This window comes from Melitaea cinxia, chromosome 1 (assembly GCF_905220565.1).
Source record: "Melitaea cinxia chromosome 1, ilMelCinx1.1, whole genome shotgun sequence".
Classification (NCBI taxonomy): Eukaryota; Metazoa; Arthropoda; class Insecta; order Lepidoptera; family Nymphalidae; genus Melitaea; species Melitaea cinxia.
The window spans coordinates 1,502,129-1,519,517 of NC_059394.1; the positions used below are offsets into that span (position 1 = coordinate 1,502,129).

The 17,389-nt window shown below is 34.7% G+C and overlaps 1 protein-coding gene and 1 non-coding gene across 2 annotated transcripts in view; one reads left to right on the forward strand and one right to left on the reverse strand.

Annotated features, from left to right (window-relative positions):
- LOC123669553 (obscurin) overlaps positions 1 to 17,389 on the reverse strand; it is a 63,766-nt gene that overhangs the window by 28,616 nt on the left and 17,761 nt on the right. The window contains exons 4-17 of the mRNA XM_045603186.1: positions 13,379 to 13,471; positions 12,300 to 12,599; positions 11,921 to 12,071; positions 10,075 to 11,586; positions 7,415 to 8,248; positions 6,959 to 7,198; positions 6,328 to 6,469; positions 4,192 to 4,382; positions 2,931 to 3,052; positions 2,222 to 2,357; positions 1,798 to 1,975; positions 1,108 to 1,285; positions 752 to 942; positions 321 to 476 (exon numbers count right to left, since the gene is read on the reverse strand). Of these exons, the coding sequence (XP_045459142.1) occupies positions 321 to 476; positions 752 to 942; positions 1,108 to 1,285; positions 1,798 to 1,975; positions 2,222 to 2,357; positions 2,931 to 3,052; positions 4,192 to 4,382; positions 6,328 to 6,469; positions 6,959 to 7,198; positions 7,415 to 8,248; positions 10,075 to 11,586; positions 11,921 to 12,071; positions 12,300 to 12,599; positions 13,379 to 13,471 (4,424 nt within the window). The remainder of the gene's footprint in view (positions 1 to 320; positions 477 to 751; positions 943 to 1,107; positions 1,286 to 1,797; positions 1,976 to 2,221; positions 2,358 to 2,930; positions 3,053 to 4,191; positions 4,383 to 6,327; positions 6,470 to 6,958; positions 7,199 to 7,414; positions 8,249 to 10,074; positions 11,587 to 11,920; positions 12,072 to 12,299; positions 12,600 to 13,378; positions 13,472 to 17,389) is intronic.
- Trnae-cuc lies at positions 8,649 to 8,720 on the forward strand. Its single transcript has one exon. It is a non-coding gene; the product is annotated as a tRNA-Glu (tRNA).

Genomic DNA, 17,389 nt, shown 5'->3' on the forward strand with positions numbered 1-17,389 from the left:
CAAAAATCTTAGATTTGTGATTTTCCGTTTTCTTAATCAATGAAAAAGTTATAAATTATTAAGCACAGCGCTTTCAGAAGTTTCAAAAAAATTAATAATTCTTTTTCTCTTCAACAATATACGAAAAATAACTCTCTTTCTTTCTATCTTAACTAACTTATATCTCCCTCTCGACTTCCGTTCGCCTCGACCAATCACACATTTCGTAACGCTCTCGTCAAGCATTCACCAGCTTACTCGCGTGCGTAGAAGTTTCACTTCAATTAAAAAAATCTATTTTTTTTTTTACAAAAGTAGAGCTATCGTAATTGTTTTCATACCAAGTGACAGTGGGTGCGGGCTCAGCTTCGGTGCGCACTTCAAAGGTGACGCTCTCCTTTTCCTCACAAGAGCGATCCTCGCCCAGCTTCTTTAAGATTTTGGGCGGTGACGTCACATGCCACTGCCAGAAGTCCGAGCACTGGTTCACCTCGTTCCTTTAAGTTTGAAGACAAACAAGCGTGATTAAGTATTGTATATTGATAATAAATTTGTAATGATTGATAGAGTGGTAATTAAATTACGAGGGACTTTGTCATGAAAATCTGTCACCGGCTCCCGGACCATTAAGTCTTCATTCAAAGTTTTATACAACAGTTCATAAGATAATTCAAATTATTAGATATAATTTTTTTATCAATGTTCCTTATTAATTCCTTATTAATTCCGTTAATACTATTCTTATAAAATGCTAGTCAAAAATTTAACTTACTTGGCAACAACAGAATAAGAGCCAGTGTCAGTCAACTTGGTGTCTTTGATGCTGATCTTGTAAATCTCTTCTGATTCTTTCACGATGGTGATCCTCTCTGAGGACTTGATTTCGACACCGTCCTTATAAAAGGTGACATCGGGAGATGGAGAGCCTTCAACTTCGATGATGACTTCGTGGGTAGAACCAGCCTGGGAGAAATAGTTTTATGTTTACTACTGTTGTAAAAATAAATTTACGTGGCGAACTTATTCTTATATGCGCTATATTTTTTCCGAACTTTATTTTGGTCATCTTTTTACCAACATAACAATAAGTACTTGGAATTTTCTGTAAAAGTATCACTTATATTTTACCATGCAAGTCTGGTTTTCTATTTTTTTCTTGATCTTGGGCGGAGCCTTGACCACGAGATTCATGACAGTCGTGTCCTCGCCGAGGTCGTTGGACGCGGTCACGTGGTACTCGCCGGCATCTGCCGATGTCACGTTCTTGATAACCAGGGACATGCTCTCGTCGTCTTCATGGAGGAACCTTGAAGAGAATTGCCGATATTATTTTTAAGAAAATTGATAAACTAATACTTCTTGTCCATAATAACTTTGTGGTTGGTGGCATTTTGTTTATATTAATGACTGATGAATTTATTAAATAGTGTTTATACCATACACATGCTTTTTTGTCGAGATTAAAAAACTAAAATTGTAACGCAAAGAAGACCTTAAATTAACTTATTCATAAGTATTATATTTCTGAGGCAGGGCACAGCATGAAACATTCTGCCCAAAATCTGGAGTAAGGTGGAGAAGTGCCTCGACCTCACAGAAGATCACAGCTAAATAATACTGCTTTCAAGCAGTGTTTTGTTCCTGTGGTAAGTAAGTTGACCAGAACTCCTGGTGGGGAAGGGGGTGAAGGTAGGTTCGGCAACGCGCTTGCGATACTTCTGGTCTTGCAGTTGTATATAGGCTACGGTTACCATCAGGCGAGCCATACGCTTGATCGTCGACGTAGTTGTATAGAAAATAAGAAGTTTTGGTACTCACTTATGCCTAGTGTCAGCTTCTATAACCTTGCCTTCATGTTTGAATACGACAGTAGGCTTGGGGTAGCCCTTGCAGACCAGCTCCAGCATTGCTGAACCTCCGCTGGAGACTATGGCTTCGCGGTGCTCAATCACCAGCTGCGGCTTCTGTGGCTCACGGTGTAGGATGTTCACAGCTCCTAAGAGTTAGATTTATTGCTAATGGGATTTGGTTAAACTAGTGCAAGTATAAAATAATAAATACTTTCTAATTTGAGTTAGTTTTAATATATTAAAACTAGTCGTATAATGGTTGGTAGCGTAAAAAGTGATACCTTAAAAAGTTTTCCTAGTTATTTTTGTTATTATTATCTACATAAAATAGATTACAAAAAAAAGATTAATAATAATAATAAGAAATTGTGATATCAAATGTGTTTACATACCTTGTACCGTCAGCTCGGCTGAGCAGGAAATGTTTCCAGTGCTGGTTTTGGCAACACATGTGTAGAGACCAGCGTCTTCCGGCTTGACATGTTGAAACACCAGCGCCAATGAGTCTTCATCGTCTCCAAGCAACACCTATCGTAAGGTTTGGAAAATATTATATATTTTTTTACATAAACCACACAATAAGTTGATTCTCTAACCTTGAGTAAGGCAAAGAATGGCTTATATTTTTAAAAACATTGAAAATAAAAATCGCTTAATCTTGAACCAGTAATATTTATTAACAGCTGAGCTGTAAGATAAACCATTTTAGATGATAATAATCCAAGATGTTCCATTTAGTCTACATGTATTTTATCATATAATAGGTGCAAGACATCGTCACAAGCTGTGACGTTTCACGTCAATGTCGCGCATCCGGGACGCGCAGTTACACAACTCACGAGCGAGAAGACAGTCAAGAATAATTATAAATTAATGTCGTTTCTGAAGAGCTAGTTACTAGCTTTAAGGTTTCAAAAATGGATTGTGTATGTATAGGACTTTATTATTTGAGAAAGGTACGTTTAGTTCTTTCACTATTTTTGATTAGAGCTTACATTTTATCAGTTAGAACTTACTTGGATGAAAGATATGACAAAATTAGTTCCTTGCTTGACGATGGAGATATTCTATATTAAAATGAGTTGTATAATGTACACAAACCTTGAACCTCTCTTCAGGGTCGTAGCTTTCACCATCCTTCTTCCATGTGAACGTGGGTTTCTCTCCTTTCGCGAGCAGACCTTCTCCGCCCGGGGCCAGTTCACCAAATATGTTCTTATCATCTGTAACAGACGTCATTTTTAGAAGAAAAAAAATAGTTCAGTAGTTTAAACCAGTCCCGTAGTACCGCATCACATTCGCAGATAACAAAATAACATTTAAATCATCCCGTGCGGCACCAATTTAGCCGCAATTATATATAGATCGTAACTATCTCATAAACAAACATTGGATCCGGTCCAAACATCCTTGCAAGATCTGTGTTACGAGACATATGTATGTCAGTCATGTAATAACGGGCGCCTAGCAAGAATTTCGCTATAAACTTTTAGGAGATTACTATGACAGTCATCAGTTCGAAATATCAAAATAAGTATATTTCACCATTCATGGAAAGAAATTTCGAGGTCAAGACTAAACAATTTTGAAATAAAGGTGCTGCCAGGTACCTAAATGTTTATTAATTGTAACTTATGTACAAAAATCGAGGCAACATATAAAGAATTCATTAAAAATATAAAAACGTAAAAAATACATTGTTTTTCCTTCAAATTTAATCTTGTTGATGAGATTACTGCTGCCAGTGCTGTGACAGTTGGCGCAACGGTCCCAGCACTGGTTTGTGACTGTTGCGCTGGCGGTTGCGGGTTCGATCCCCGCATATGACAAACATTTGTATTGGCCATAAAGATGTATCTCGTGATTTGGGTGTTTGTGTTTGTCCCGTCTTGCCACCATGTCTCGGAGAGCACGTTAAGCCATCGGTCCCGGCTGTTATCAAGAAAACCTGATAGCGATCGTTATTCATTGTAGGTCATATATCCGCCAACCCGCATTGGAGCAGCGTGGTGGATTAAGATCTGATCCTTTTCTTACATGGGGAAAGAGGCCTATGCGCTGCAGCCGGATATTACAGGCTAAAGCGATGAGATTACTTTCGTCATATAGCTAAAATTTGTATTAATTATCATTGTTTTTTTTTTGAAAAAATTGAGAAATATTTCCAAAATTTCACTATTTTGATTTTTTTTAAATCAAATCACCGCCTGTAAAGTCAATAGATATAAAATAATATAACCATAGACTTTGAAATTGCCATCAATGTAACTCAAAGCTATCATTGAAGAATGTCAAGGTAGTGGTCCTTAAAGCAATGAATTGACGATAGATAGAATCACAGTCATTGGCATCGTCAACTTACCGACAACAGTGACTAGGGCCTCGGAAGTGACGTCACCATACTCATTAATGGCGCGGCATGAGTAGCGACCAGCGTCCTGAGTCTGTACATCGGCAATCACCAGTTCGTAACAACCGCGGTCGGCGAGGGTACGTACGATGGTGACGCGCTCCTCAGATGACGATAACTTAATCTCCTTACCGTCACGATAGCTGGAAATATTTGGTAAATTATGTTTCATTCAAGAGGGTCTGTCTTTTAGTCACTTTAATTAGCATGTACTGGCGTTGCGTAATGACGCTGGTTGTATATTTTTGTAAAGAACCCACATTGCAATAATAGAAAATCAACTGAAAAAGCTGGAACAAGATAAAAATTCAATATGCACATTAAGTCAGCGAAATAAATAGAAACAATATTAAACATTTTGTGCTGTACATTTAAAATATATTAATACGGTAGTCCTTAGAAACTTTATGCAACGTCGTACATAACATGCAGTCGGAGACATGCACAAAAGAGAGAATGATTTGACTTATCCTTCAATTTCATGCCTCCGACTGCATATTATCTACGACGTTGCATAAAGTTTCGAAGGACTACCGTATTAATATATTTTAAATGTACAGCACAAAATGTTTAATATTGTTTCTATTTATTTCGCTGACTTAGTGTGCATATTGAATTTTTATCTTGTTCCAGCTTTTTCAGTTGATTTTCTATTAGTTGTTCTTCACGCAGGCGGGTTTTTTGTTTTTTTTTTTTAAATTATTATTTTATCTATGTCTTTTTAGTCAGACAAATTACGTAATCGGTTCAATTCATTAAAACAGTTTACATCATGTGGTTGATTAAGTAATTTTTTAGGGTCAAGAGAACTGATAGCAAGCCCGGAGAAAGATCTCACTCTGCTCAAAGCAACGTAAGCCTGACCTTTAGCAAATAGGTGACTGCTTAAGTCAACAACTATTAGTTTTAATATAATGAAATTATTATTAAAATTATTTGTTTGTATTTGGTATTATGTATTTGTTATTGATTTTATTAATGTAATTGTAAATTGGTGTGACATTTATTAATTTTTATTTGTAATTTTAATTGTATGTTTTTTTTAACCATTGTATTTTATTAGAAAAGCTACACCCCGAAGTTGATCGTCGCCTAGGAGGCGAGTTTGGCATGGCATAGGCGTGGGAAAGAGCAAAGTCCACATTTTTAAAACTTTAATATTGTATTTCTTTATTAGTATTACGGTAATAATAATCATGATATACCTTTTTAAAATCCTTGTATTATGCCCTTCAATTTGATACCCATATTGTAGTATTCGAGAAAAAAAAATTTTTTCTTTAACTACAATGGCTTCGCGCAGCCGCCATGTTTGATTTTTTTTTAATGTCACCTATCTAAGAACACTTGGGCAGCTAAGACAAACCTAACGATACCTCAATTATGTAAATACGTTCAGTGGTTCTGGAAATATGAGGTAGTAAAGAATATTACATACAAACATACATACATACAAGATACGCGCGAAAAACATAACCCTTCCTTGGCAGTCGGGTAAAAAGGAACATCTGCTCTAATAATGTCGTTAATAGATTATTTATTAATGGATGCCTATTTGTCCAATTAATGAATAAACAGGAATTTCAGTATCTTATTTACTTTCAATCATATTTCGAATTGGCATTTAGTAAAAATGTGTGAAATTTTTCAAACTATAATTTGAATGTGGAGGGATGATATTTTGGGTTTCTTGGTCTGAGTTTACATTTCGCTTGCAGCAGAGCACAACTTACTTACTTTTAAAGTAAGCCTTAATAGTATTCAGCAAACAAAAATATTGCTTATTAAAATAGATAACGATTATTAAATACAAAATTTCCTTGGCGCGTTTTGAGTCATTATTTTTACTTATTTATTATTTATTTATTTATAATCTTTATTGTACACAACAAAAATCAAAATAATTTATTACAAATAAAGAACGATGTACAATAGCGATCTTATCGTTAGAAGAGCGATCTCTTACTTACCTATGTATATATCATTAGTAAATTATCAGACAGTAAAATGTCTCAGTCTAGAGCCTCAACGTTGTATTTGTTATTACAGAAATTTATACCTATGTATGTTCAGCTGAATGTTACTTACAATTTGACCTCAGGGTTAGGGTTGCCCTTGACCTTGACCATGAACCGTAGGTAAGTGTTCATCATAATTTCAGTATCCTTAAGCGCGACCAAAAAGTATGGCGCGTTGAGAGCATTCTTTTGTTTTCTTTCCTCTGGTGTCACTAGAATTGTTTAAATTGGATTAGAATTTGTAGTTTAAATTTTTGTCATATTAATTAGAGATTTTAACGTGACGACACGGTAACAGAACAAAATACTGTTAATAAAAATGTACGATACAATTGCATGCATATTTCTAACAGATATGCAAGCTAGTTCAGTGGCCAGAACAAGGAAAATTATACAGAGAGAAATGGTCTACTTTGTTATACGCTTTACGATGATTTAATGATGATTGCCGAAGACATGTGTTATTGTGATCAAATCTAAATATTTCTATCAAATACTTATACTAAATTCGATATTTTGTTCATAATGTAATGATAATTGATTTTAGAATATGAGTTATGAAAACAGTTACCGTTAAGTACCAATAAATGTAATCAGTAATACAAAATCTCTTGTGTATTCGAAACTGTTGATGTTTGTAAAAACCCATATTCATTCTAAAATCAATTGACTCAATCAGCGCGTAAGGAAAGAGAACTCACACTCGTGGACCACTAACTGAGCGGTGCAATGTGCGTTGCCCTTTACGTTTTCCGCTCTTGCGGTATATACGCCTGAGTCGTCTTCTCTGCAGTGTAGAACTTCGAGGCGGTAGCGCCCTTCCCGGTCCCGCATTACGACCCGGTCCATCAGCCTATCGCTGAACGGTTTGTTGTCCTTCAGCCACGTCACCTTCGCGTCGTCTTCCTGCAGCGCGCATTCGAAGATCGCGTTTTCGCCAGCTGGGGATCCAAACTACTATTACGCGGAGAATTCGTACGAGACAAATTCGACATTTCATGGTTGAATTTGTATCCGTAAAAATTCTTAAGTGGGAACATAGAAGCATTATTAGCACATGTGCGTGTGTGTGTGTAAGTTAGTTCTAAAAGCATATGTACAAGCTCTAAGTTGTGTCTACTTCTAACATGTAGTGTTTATATGCGTCATCGACTTACGCTCGATGTTTTGGCCTTCGAGGGTCTTGGTGAAAATCGGTTTGCCATCGTAGGATTCTGATTTGAAGATTGATTTGGTTGATCCACGCTCCTCTGTAATGGAGCCATTAGAAATAGCTGTCTTGGAGTATTTTTTCTCGGAAGTTTTGTCACCATTTTTGATCTTCGTGTAACTCGACTCAATTTTGGATTCTCCGTTGATATCGCCATCGTAGCTGGTCTCGATGTTTAGTTTAGTAGAGCGGCTTGAGATCTTGGCGCTATCAGTGATTGAATTACGACCATATTTAGAAGCGATGCTGTCAATCTTGCTGGTGGTGTCTTCAGCGTTGCCGTCATAGCTGCCTTCAACAGTGTACTTGGAGGATCGTCCTTCGACAATAGTCTCACTATTAGTTCCCAAGCCATACTTGGAGGCAATACTATCAAGCTTGCTGGTAGTATCAGTGGCGTTGCCATCGTAACTAGTTTCGATGCTATATTTACTGCTTCTTCCCTCGACTTTAGCTTCAGTGTTGGAACCGATACCGTACTTAGACGCGATACTATCCAACTTGCTTTCAGATTCCAGTGATGATTCTATGGTATATTTAGATCCCGCCTTGGTATCGTAACTTGATTCGATGCCGTACTTAGAACCACCTTCGGTCCTGCTGGAGGAGTACTTAGACTCATATTTCGAAGAGGCTGACCCTTCAACAGCACCTCCAGCCTCGTACAATGAACTTTCTAGGCGTGAGCCACTTTCGCGTCGGTAAGAAGACAAACCAGAAGAATCGTAAGATGATTCATAGCGTCCGCCACTTGACAACTTGCGACTGCTGCTGGAGTACTCTGTGAAATAATATTATTAATTCATCAATAATAAATCTTTGTTTTACGTTATTTAGTTCAGTTGTTAGTGTTTAGTTCAGTTTGTTATTATAATCTTTATGTATACGTGCTTCATTTAATAGAATGCCTGTAACACCTATAACTGAGATAACACTGAGCTTTTAAGATCTTTTGTGTATGAATATAAATGTCTATTGTCGGTGTCATCTTGTTGGTGTTAAATAAATAAATAAGTAAATACCTATAGTACATAATAAAATATTCGCACTGTCCGAACTGTCACTAAGCGTATTTTTACGACACTTTTAAAAATTAAAAACAAAATCAGTACTGATAGTAACAATTCATAATCAATGCATATATCTGAAAGTCACATGTAATTTTGCTTCAAGGAACATCATCCGATATGGTCTAGTGGCTAGGATACCTGGCTCTCACCCAGGAGGCTCGGGTTCGATTCCCGGTATCGGAATTCATTTTTTGTTTATTTTTTAATTCTTCACCGTTTTTAACTTACTTCAAAAAAGGAGGAGATTACTCAATTCGACCTTATATATTTTTTTTATGTATGTTCGAGGATAACTTCGTCGTTTATGACCCGATTTTGATAATTATTTTTTTGTTGGAATGGAGATATCCTAAGTGTGGTGTACTATTATAAGGAAACCAGGATCTGATAATGGGATCCCTGAGAAATCGAGGGAAATCCTCGAAAATCCGCATAACTTTTTACTGAGTGTACCGATTTTGAAGATTTTTAATTTAATCGAAAGCCAATGTTTATTATGTGGTCATATTTAAATTTCATCGAGATCTGATTACAACTTTTGAAGTAATCTTTGATAATGCGTATTTACTTGACTAATTTTCGTCGTTCTACGTTGTATTACTTGTCAATGTAATTGAAGTCGTTTTTTTTCTTTGCCAGCAAACACAATTATTACACAATTATACCGACAGTCGTTAGAATCATGTGTATAAGGCACTGTCTTGGGTAAGTGATGTGACGCGTTATAATTCGACTAACGAAAACTTAGGACAGCGTGCAGCGTATAGATAAATAGCTAAATATTTATTAGCTTAATATTTCAATGTCTCTCAGGACAACGGATTAGTTTGACGGAAGTTACTAAAATTTGACGTCATTAACAAGATACGTTTAGTTCTACATACTTGAAGTAATTATTTATGTAACAAACCTTTATCTTCTAAATAATATTTATTAAGTAACTTGTTATAAAACTAATTATAAAATATTTTTGACGTGACAACGTCTAATAAATTGATGAACCCCGGCTGCATGCACGAAATAGGCTGACTCTTGTCCCGTTACGCTCATTGTACACTTGCGCCGCATCTATCTCTCTTCTACGTTGTCACGTTAAACTATCACCCGTAAACCAACTTTACAGAGAACCAATTTTTCTTGTTTGATTTAATCACCAATTTGATGCATAATCTAGTTAAACTGTATACATGAAATTGAACCTATTATGAACCATACACCATTAAAGACATTTTTGTATCTTGTTAATAAAAATTTTTTTACAGACTTTAGATTACATATGGTTAGTAGATTGTTGTTTCAAATTCCACTCTTCAGGTGAATAAACAAAATATATATATATTAAATATGTTAAGTAAAATATATTAGTTCTGCTATGCAATGTGTTCTGTCACCATAAATAAAATACAATGAATAATAAAATGTCTTTCACACTCTCTTTCACAACATGGCCTCGAATTTTCATAATAAAGCCTATGTTTCTAAATGCGAATAACATAGTGAGCTGTATTATATTATCTATAAGGCATTTTTTTCTTACCTCCAGAAAGCCGCGAACTGCGGCTGTATCTCGACATCTCTCCGTCTTCCTCTTCCGCGGTTACAGTTTGACTCTTTATTAAGGCTGTCTCTACTGACTCTCCTGTCGTTACAGTTTGACCACTTTCTGAAACTTTTTGTCCAAACTCTTCTGCAGTTTGATCAACTCTTTTCTCGTGATCAACGGTCTCTGTTGTCGTTTTTGTTTTTTCTTCGACGTTTTCTTCACTCTTCTTTAAAACTTCAACTTTTTCTGCTCTTTTAGATTTGACGCTTTTACGAAGTTCTGATGTTTTTCCGTTTTGTGTTGTTTCAATTTGAGTTTTTTCAACACTTTTCTCTGTCAAATTACCAACGGGTTGGATGTTTTCTTTATCCTCAGATACAGCTTTTGTGTTACTTTTAGATTTCGCCGAATCTTTCCGAGAAATAGATGAATGGGTATCTTTATCTGTTTCTTTTTTTACACTCTGCTCACTTTTAACTTCCGATATTTCTGTATTTTTTGATTCTTCGACGGAAATTTCAGATGTTTGGCGACTGTAAGATATAGATTCTTGAGTTTGTTCGACGATTTGTTGTAATTTTTCTTCAACTACTGCGCTTTCTGCAGTTAAGTTTACAGATAGATTTTTCAGAGAACTTGCCTTCGTTTCTTCTTTTGCCGATGTTATTTCTGCCGCGTTATCTTGTTTCACAGTCTGGACTGTTTCTGAAGTAGATGATTCAGAGGACTTGACATTTAATAATTTTGTGTTTGATACAGATTGAACTTCTGATGTTGATGTTTCCTCTTGGATCTTTTCTTGAGTTACCTCAGCTTTTTGACTGATTTCACTTGTCTCAGTTACTTGACGATTGTAAGTTACAGATTCTTTCACTGATTTTTCGTCAGTTACTTTATTTTCTGCTGCGAAAGAATCTTCAACAATGAGACTAGCAGTTTGTTCAGATGAAGATTTAGTTTCTATCTCACCTTTTACGACTGTCTTACTTGCGCCGTCACTACACTGTACAAGTTCTTTTTGAGCGACTTCAGCCGCTAAAATAGTGGTTTTCTTTTGAGCACTTACTTCAGAAACCGAATTATTACTAGCTTCAACTGTTTGTTGGATTACTTGTGACTGAGAAGTGGCCAATTCCTTTTCACTGATTTGTGTCACAAATGATTTAGAGTCTAAATTAGTTGTGACTTCGTTTTCAATAGTACTTACACTACTCTGTGCTTCTTGAACTTCTTCGATCGATGATACTTCTGTTACTTCACCTTTAGATATTTTTATCGCTTGCTCCCCTTCAGAAGACGCTTTTCGTTTACTTTTAAGAATCTGAAGCGATTCTGCTCTAGAAGTAACTTGCGTAACTTCAAGATCTTCAACGCGGGATTTTTTCTCTTGCCTCTCTTCCACTTGGTGTTCTGACTCTCTTTTTCTTTTCTCTTCTGGATGTTCCTCTACTATTTCTTCTTGTGGTAGTACTTGTAAATCGTCAGCTGCGTGTTCTGCTAGAGCGACTGAAAAAGAAATTAAAATTGATTATAATCGTATTAGTATGAAATAATAAATATATTTTATGTGTGTATGTATAACTAAATATAAATAAACGGTTTACACTCAACAGCCCCCACCAGGATTAACTATTGTATCGGGGATCCGTTAACACACAATACACAAGCACAAACGCCCAGAGCACGGCAAACATGTGTATGGCCAAAACAAATATCTGCCATGAGCAATCGCCAGCGCACTAGCTATAAACCATTGCTGTGACCGCTGCGCAAACGCTTCGTCAGGCAATTAATTTTAAAAAAAGGAGAAGATAAAATAAAAGACTTCACGTCAACTTACCTAAATCACTGGCGTGTTGTCGGATTTCCCGTAACCAAGCGGTTTTCACTGACTCCTTGTGAGCTTTAAATTTAAAAATTAATGTTGGATCTTTTTGATGAAGTTCGAACTTGGTAGTGTCTGGATGATCTTTAATTTCCACTTCTGGGAGCTGAAGATAAAAAAAAACAAGTTACTAAAACAATATCTTACAAAACATATATTTAATCTAAAAGAATGATTTTAAAAATAATTTAATTAAGGTGTGTGAGATATAAAAAATATAGACAACCTTGAAAAATTTATGATTTTTAGACTAAAGCTCTAATTTAGGACTGAACAAAATATATGCCAAGGTTTCTGAATCACAGTGTTAATTTAGAATAACTGTTTTTCTTACCTTGACAATGTGTTTAAGGACAAAGATCGATCTGTCTTCTGCAATTTTCTGAACCTCGCAAATTAAGATCCTCGCTTTGAAAAGGAAGACGTAGTGGTTCTTAGGTTCTCCGTCGTAATCAACGGTGAACCAGTCGTGGGTCAGCAATCTACCAAGCTTGTAGATATTCCCGCGGTATCCTTCGATGCTAGCGATAAATATATTATTAGTGGCGCGAGTTGGGACCCCGAGGAATAGTTCTAAGGCTTTCTGGAGATCAGTGCAATCGTCGCCGAGACGCTTTGAATATTTTACTAATTCCTGCAAAATTGTCAAAATACTTTAGGATTTTGTGTTAGTTTAAAATACAATAGTTTTTATGCAATCATTCATTTTAACTCGTGTATGCTTCTTTTATGAATGAAAGGGCTAGATTCCGTTTTTATGTATCAAATACACTAAAACTTAATTCATTTCAGCTGATCACAGTCCATTGCTGGAAATAGGTTTCCACAAGTTCGCGCCAAAAATGGTACAAACTCATGTGTTTTGCCCATAGTCATCACGCTGGACAGATGGGTTGGTGACCGCAGGGCTGGCTTTGTTGCACCGAAGACGCTGCTGCCCGTCTTCGGCCTGTGTATTTTAAAGCCAGCAGTTGGATAGTTATCCCGCCGTCGGTCGGCTTTATAAGTTCCAAGGTGGTAGTAGAACTGTATTATCCCTTAGTCGCCTCTTACGACACCCACGGGAAGAGAGGGGGTGGCTGTATTCCATACTGCCGTAGCCACACAGTATAAAAAAAATAATTGGCTGTACCAAAATGCGAATTGATTGTAACGTCGTATTAAATTCACTGTTTCCATCACGTTAATAAACAAAAGATATTTTAGGATCTTTGTTCGCCAGCGCGCCCATAAACAACATTGCTGATAGCGGTATTTGTTCAGCACAATTTAGCATACGTAACTCGCTACTTTTAAAAACTGCATTAAAATTTTTGGCAAAGTAAGTAAAATAAATATTGATAGTGCTATAAACAGCTTATCGTCAGAATTGATGATAAAAACAATATAATAAAAGCTCAAAGTCAACTTTACCTTTAAAAGGAGTTGGTAATCGTTGATCCTTTGGATGGGAAGCTTGAGGTGCTCAGTTAAGCCTTTGTCGTCACCAAGTTTATCTGCCAAAGCCTGAAAAAAATAGTTACGATATTTTAAAATAGTCCATTGCCATTCACGAGAATTGTAATATAATTAAATCGTTTATGAAATATCTTATTGTAGGCTGTCTTTTAGCTTTCCTAATCACCTTCCAGTAAAGGTATACATAGCTTGTAATAATTATAAACTTGAAATCATAAGCATAGAAACGTGCTTATTTCGAAGCAGTAGATAAACGATAAAAATATTGCAAAAAATTGAAAAAGGTTGAATATCGTATATAAATTATATTTTAAAAAAAAATTAGTCTTTCCACGAAAGTCTGTAAAATAACAATGATGCTAAATGTGATATATGAATGATGATATAAATAAAACTGTTACAACAATCTAAAGCAATAATTTCATAATGGTTGCAATTTAATTGATAACAAAATTGTTTCATCATGAAAACAGTAATTATTCAATATTAGTTGGCAGCGAATCAAAAAATTATAATGACAAACTACGAATAATATTCCGTAGGCAAACTTTGTGATTTTCTGTGATTCGTTATACTATCTTTTTGTATAGACTTTGTAATGGGTAAATTTTGCGCTCCTTGTTAACTTTCAGCATGTTTTTCACAAATCTTCATCTTTTGCCAACCAAGTTGCTTTCTTATCAAATTTTACATCAGTATTGTAATTTTCAAAATTAGAGGAAAAGTTAAAACAATGGTTAATTATTGGGGTAGTTCTTTTAGAGTTTTCGTGCAACAATAGTTTTTAATTAGAAGTTTTAATTTTGTTTTGTATATAATTCAATAAATATATCCAGACTATGTAAAAAAAAAATACGATTTGCTTATTTATTTTAGTTATTTAATTATAAAATATTACAATGTGTACAAATTTACAATTACAAGCAGCAAAAGAAGAACTTATCTTCTATAATATAAAAATGAGTCGCTGAATGTGTTGCTAAGCGCAAAACTCGAGAACGGTTGGACCGATTTCGCTAATTCTTTTTTTAAAATATTCCTTGAAGTACGAGGATGGTTCTTACGGAGAGAAAAATTCTAAAAAAAAAATTTAAATTTCCTGAAAAAGTCTAAAAACAACACTTTTCTATACTCCCATACAAAAGATTTGTGATAATACTTAAAAGTCAATTTGAACTTTAATACCATACGTTAAATTTTGTTTTAGGCGATACGAAGTTCGCCGGGTCAGCTAGTATTACATAAAGGTAAAAAAACCTAGTAGGCAAAAACTATATTAATAACAGTTTTAATTGGTACATCAATTATAACACAATTTATTTTAATAATTTTGTTTTCTCAAAAGGTTTTGCCAAACTTTAGAACTTCTTAAATTTTGAATTATTATTGGTATTATTTAAGATTGAAGATAATTTAGAAAATACTTAAATGATGCAAAAAAATATCTAGAACCAACGAATTTTGCTAACGCGAAGTAAAAAATATCATGATAATAATAATAAATGCCCAAAATTTATTTGAATAAATTTTCAAATGTTTATAAAACGATGAACGTATTTTAGAAAAATCTGTAGAAGCTGAGTAAAAGCAAGGTTTAATGAGACACGATTTGGATTTATCCAAATCATTTACATTCACAGACCCATTTATGTTCATCTACATTCATATGCATCTCCGTAAAATTAAGACGCATTTGGTTTGCAACGGAAGTTTAAAAAAACTGTTTTTTCTGTTCATAAACTTTTAACTTTAGAATTCAACATATTTTGCTAAAATATGCAAATATGGACATATTTGCGTCTAAAACGATACGTATTAAATTGACCCAAAATAAAACGTTAAATAAAATTCTAACTGGCAATAAAACCATTATAATTCTTATTCAGGGATCAAAACATCTGTTACGAGTTCGTTATATTTAGACCACCTTGACATATTACGTCATCGCTGCTACGAAATATTTTGAGAAAAACATTTCTTAAAGGAAATTTCACTTGTTTAGTTACATTATTTTTCTAATCGATGATTGAAAATGATTGAATGAATTAAAAGATGGTTAAACTATAATAAGAGGCTCTACAAATCGTAAAAAACTTGTCGTGACATGTTTTTTATAAAGTTATTTAACGTTTGACGTTATCAAACAGATAATAATTTATGCTATAATTTCTTTTACACCATCTCATTCTACCTGTTAGATATTTCTAAACGCACCCTATGAATCCAAAAGCTATAGTTAAAATTTTTTAAAAATGTGGTATAACAGTCCACAAGATTGTGTTCTCACTCACTGTTGATAATGACTATTGGTAACTTGTGCGTGGATACATTTTGTCAGTAATTAGTAAAGTTTGTCTTAAGTGCTAAAGTAATGCAGTAAAAGGTTTCGGTTGTTTAAAGACCAAACAAGCCAATCAACATTAAATAGAATTAGAATAAAAGTTAACTGAGGTAGTTGACTTGAACTGAGGTAGGACACAGCAGGAAATTTCCTGCTCAAAATATGGAGCAGCCCGTACTACGGTAGTACCTCGATCTTACTGAATATCACAGATAAATAATATTGTTTTTAATTTGGCACTATTGAAAGCCATTTTAAGAAGAAGAAGAATATTGTTTTTAAGCAGTGATGTGTTCTTGTTGGTGAGTAAGGTGACTAGAGCTGAGAGGGATTGGGATAGGGTCGGCAACAACTTTGCAATGCTTCTGGTGGTGCAGACGTCTATAAGCTACGGCAATCGCTTAGCATCAAATGAGATGTATGCTTCTTTGACGACCTTGTTATATAAAAAAAACAATCAAACAAAGTAGCTAACATGAAAATGGTCTTAAGAGGTTTATTGTCAATTTGCCTGACATTTTCGTGGTTTGTTCAGTAACAACTTTCTTCTACAACTCCGGCATCTATTTTCATATTCAGTTTAATGATTCTTGGGATTGTTCGATTATTTTATAAATAAGCTCAAGTTTTAACTTTATAAGTAATGCTTTATGAGTTGTGATGAAATTTTGTTTGAATAGGTAAAATAGTTTTCTTGGAACTCTTAATAGTAAACAACTTAAATTGTCAAGATTTTACAAAAAAGAAATGTCCAGTTGTAAGAATTATCCATACAATGAAGCAACACACGAAGCAGGGTTTATTGAATGAGATTTGACATCGATGGTATTATGACCGAGATTGCTTCACTCAAATGGCATCAATCTGACGATTGCGAAATTGGGAATGTTATTAAGAGTAAATTTTTGTAGAAAAAAAAAAACCTAAAATATTTGAAATAAAAAATACCTTAAAATAGTTGCAAATTAAAAATATTTTATTTGCTGTTTGTAAAATATATTGGATATATGATAAATTCTAAAAGAAGAAAACCAATCTAGGCAGAGTTGAGTGTTTACATTTTGTTTCCAGACACACTACACAAGATTCTCTAGAATTTTTATTTGTGATGGAGTTTATTATTTGTGAAACTGTAAATTTGATTCTATTATATTTATATTGATGGTAAGAGTTATTTAAGATTTATTGTTAATTTACTTTATTGTAAGTAATGATAGATATTAAAAACACAAAGTATTCAGAGAAGTTTTTTGTTCATTTTAGTTATGATCGTAAGTTGGTGACCGCAGTACTGGCTTTGTCGCACCGAAGACGCTGCTGCCCGTCTTCGGCCTGTGTATTTCAAAGCCAGCAGTTGGATGGTTATCCCGCCATCGGTCGGCTTCTTAAGTTCCAAGGTGGTTGTGGAACCTTGTTATCCCTTAGTCGCCTCTTACGACACCCACGGGAAGAGAGGGGGTGGCTAAATTTTTTAGTGCCGTAGCCACACAGCACCATTGTTTTTATAATATATTTTTATTAATTACCTGTCTATAATTTTATTTTTTTATTTACACCGAAAATCTTGCGATGATGAATCAAAAAAAAAAAAAAAATAGAAAACGCTGGATATGGACGTCAAATTC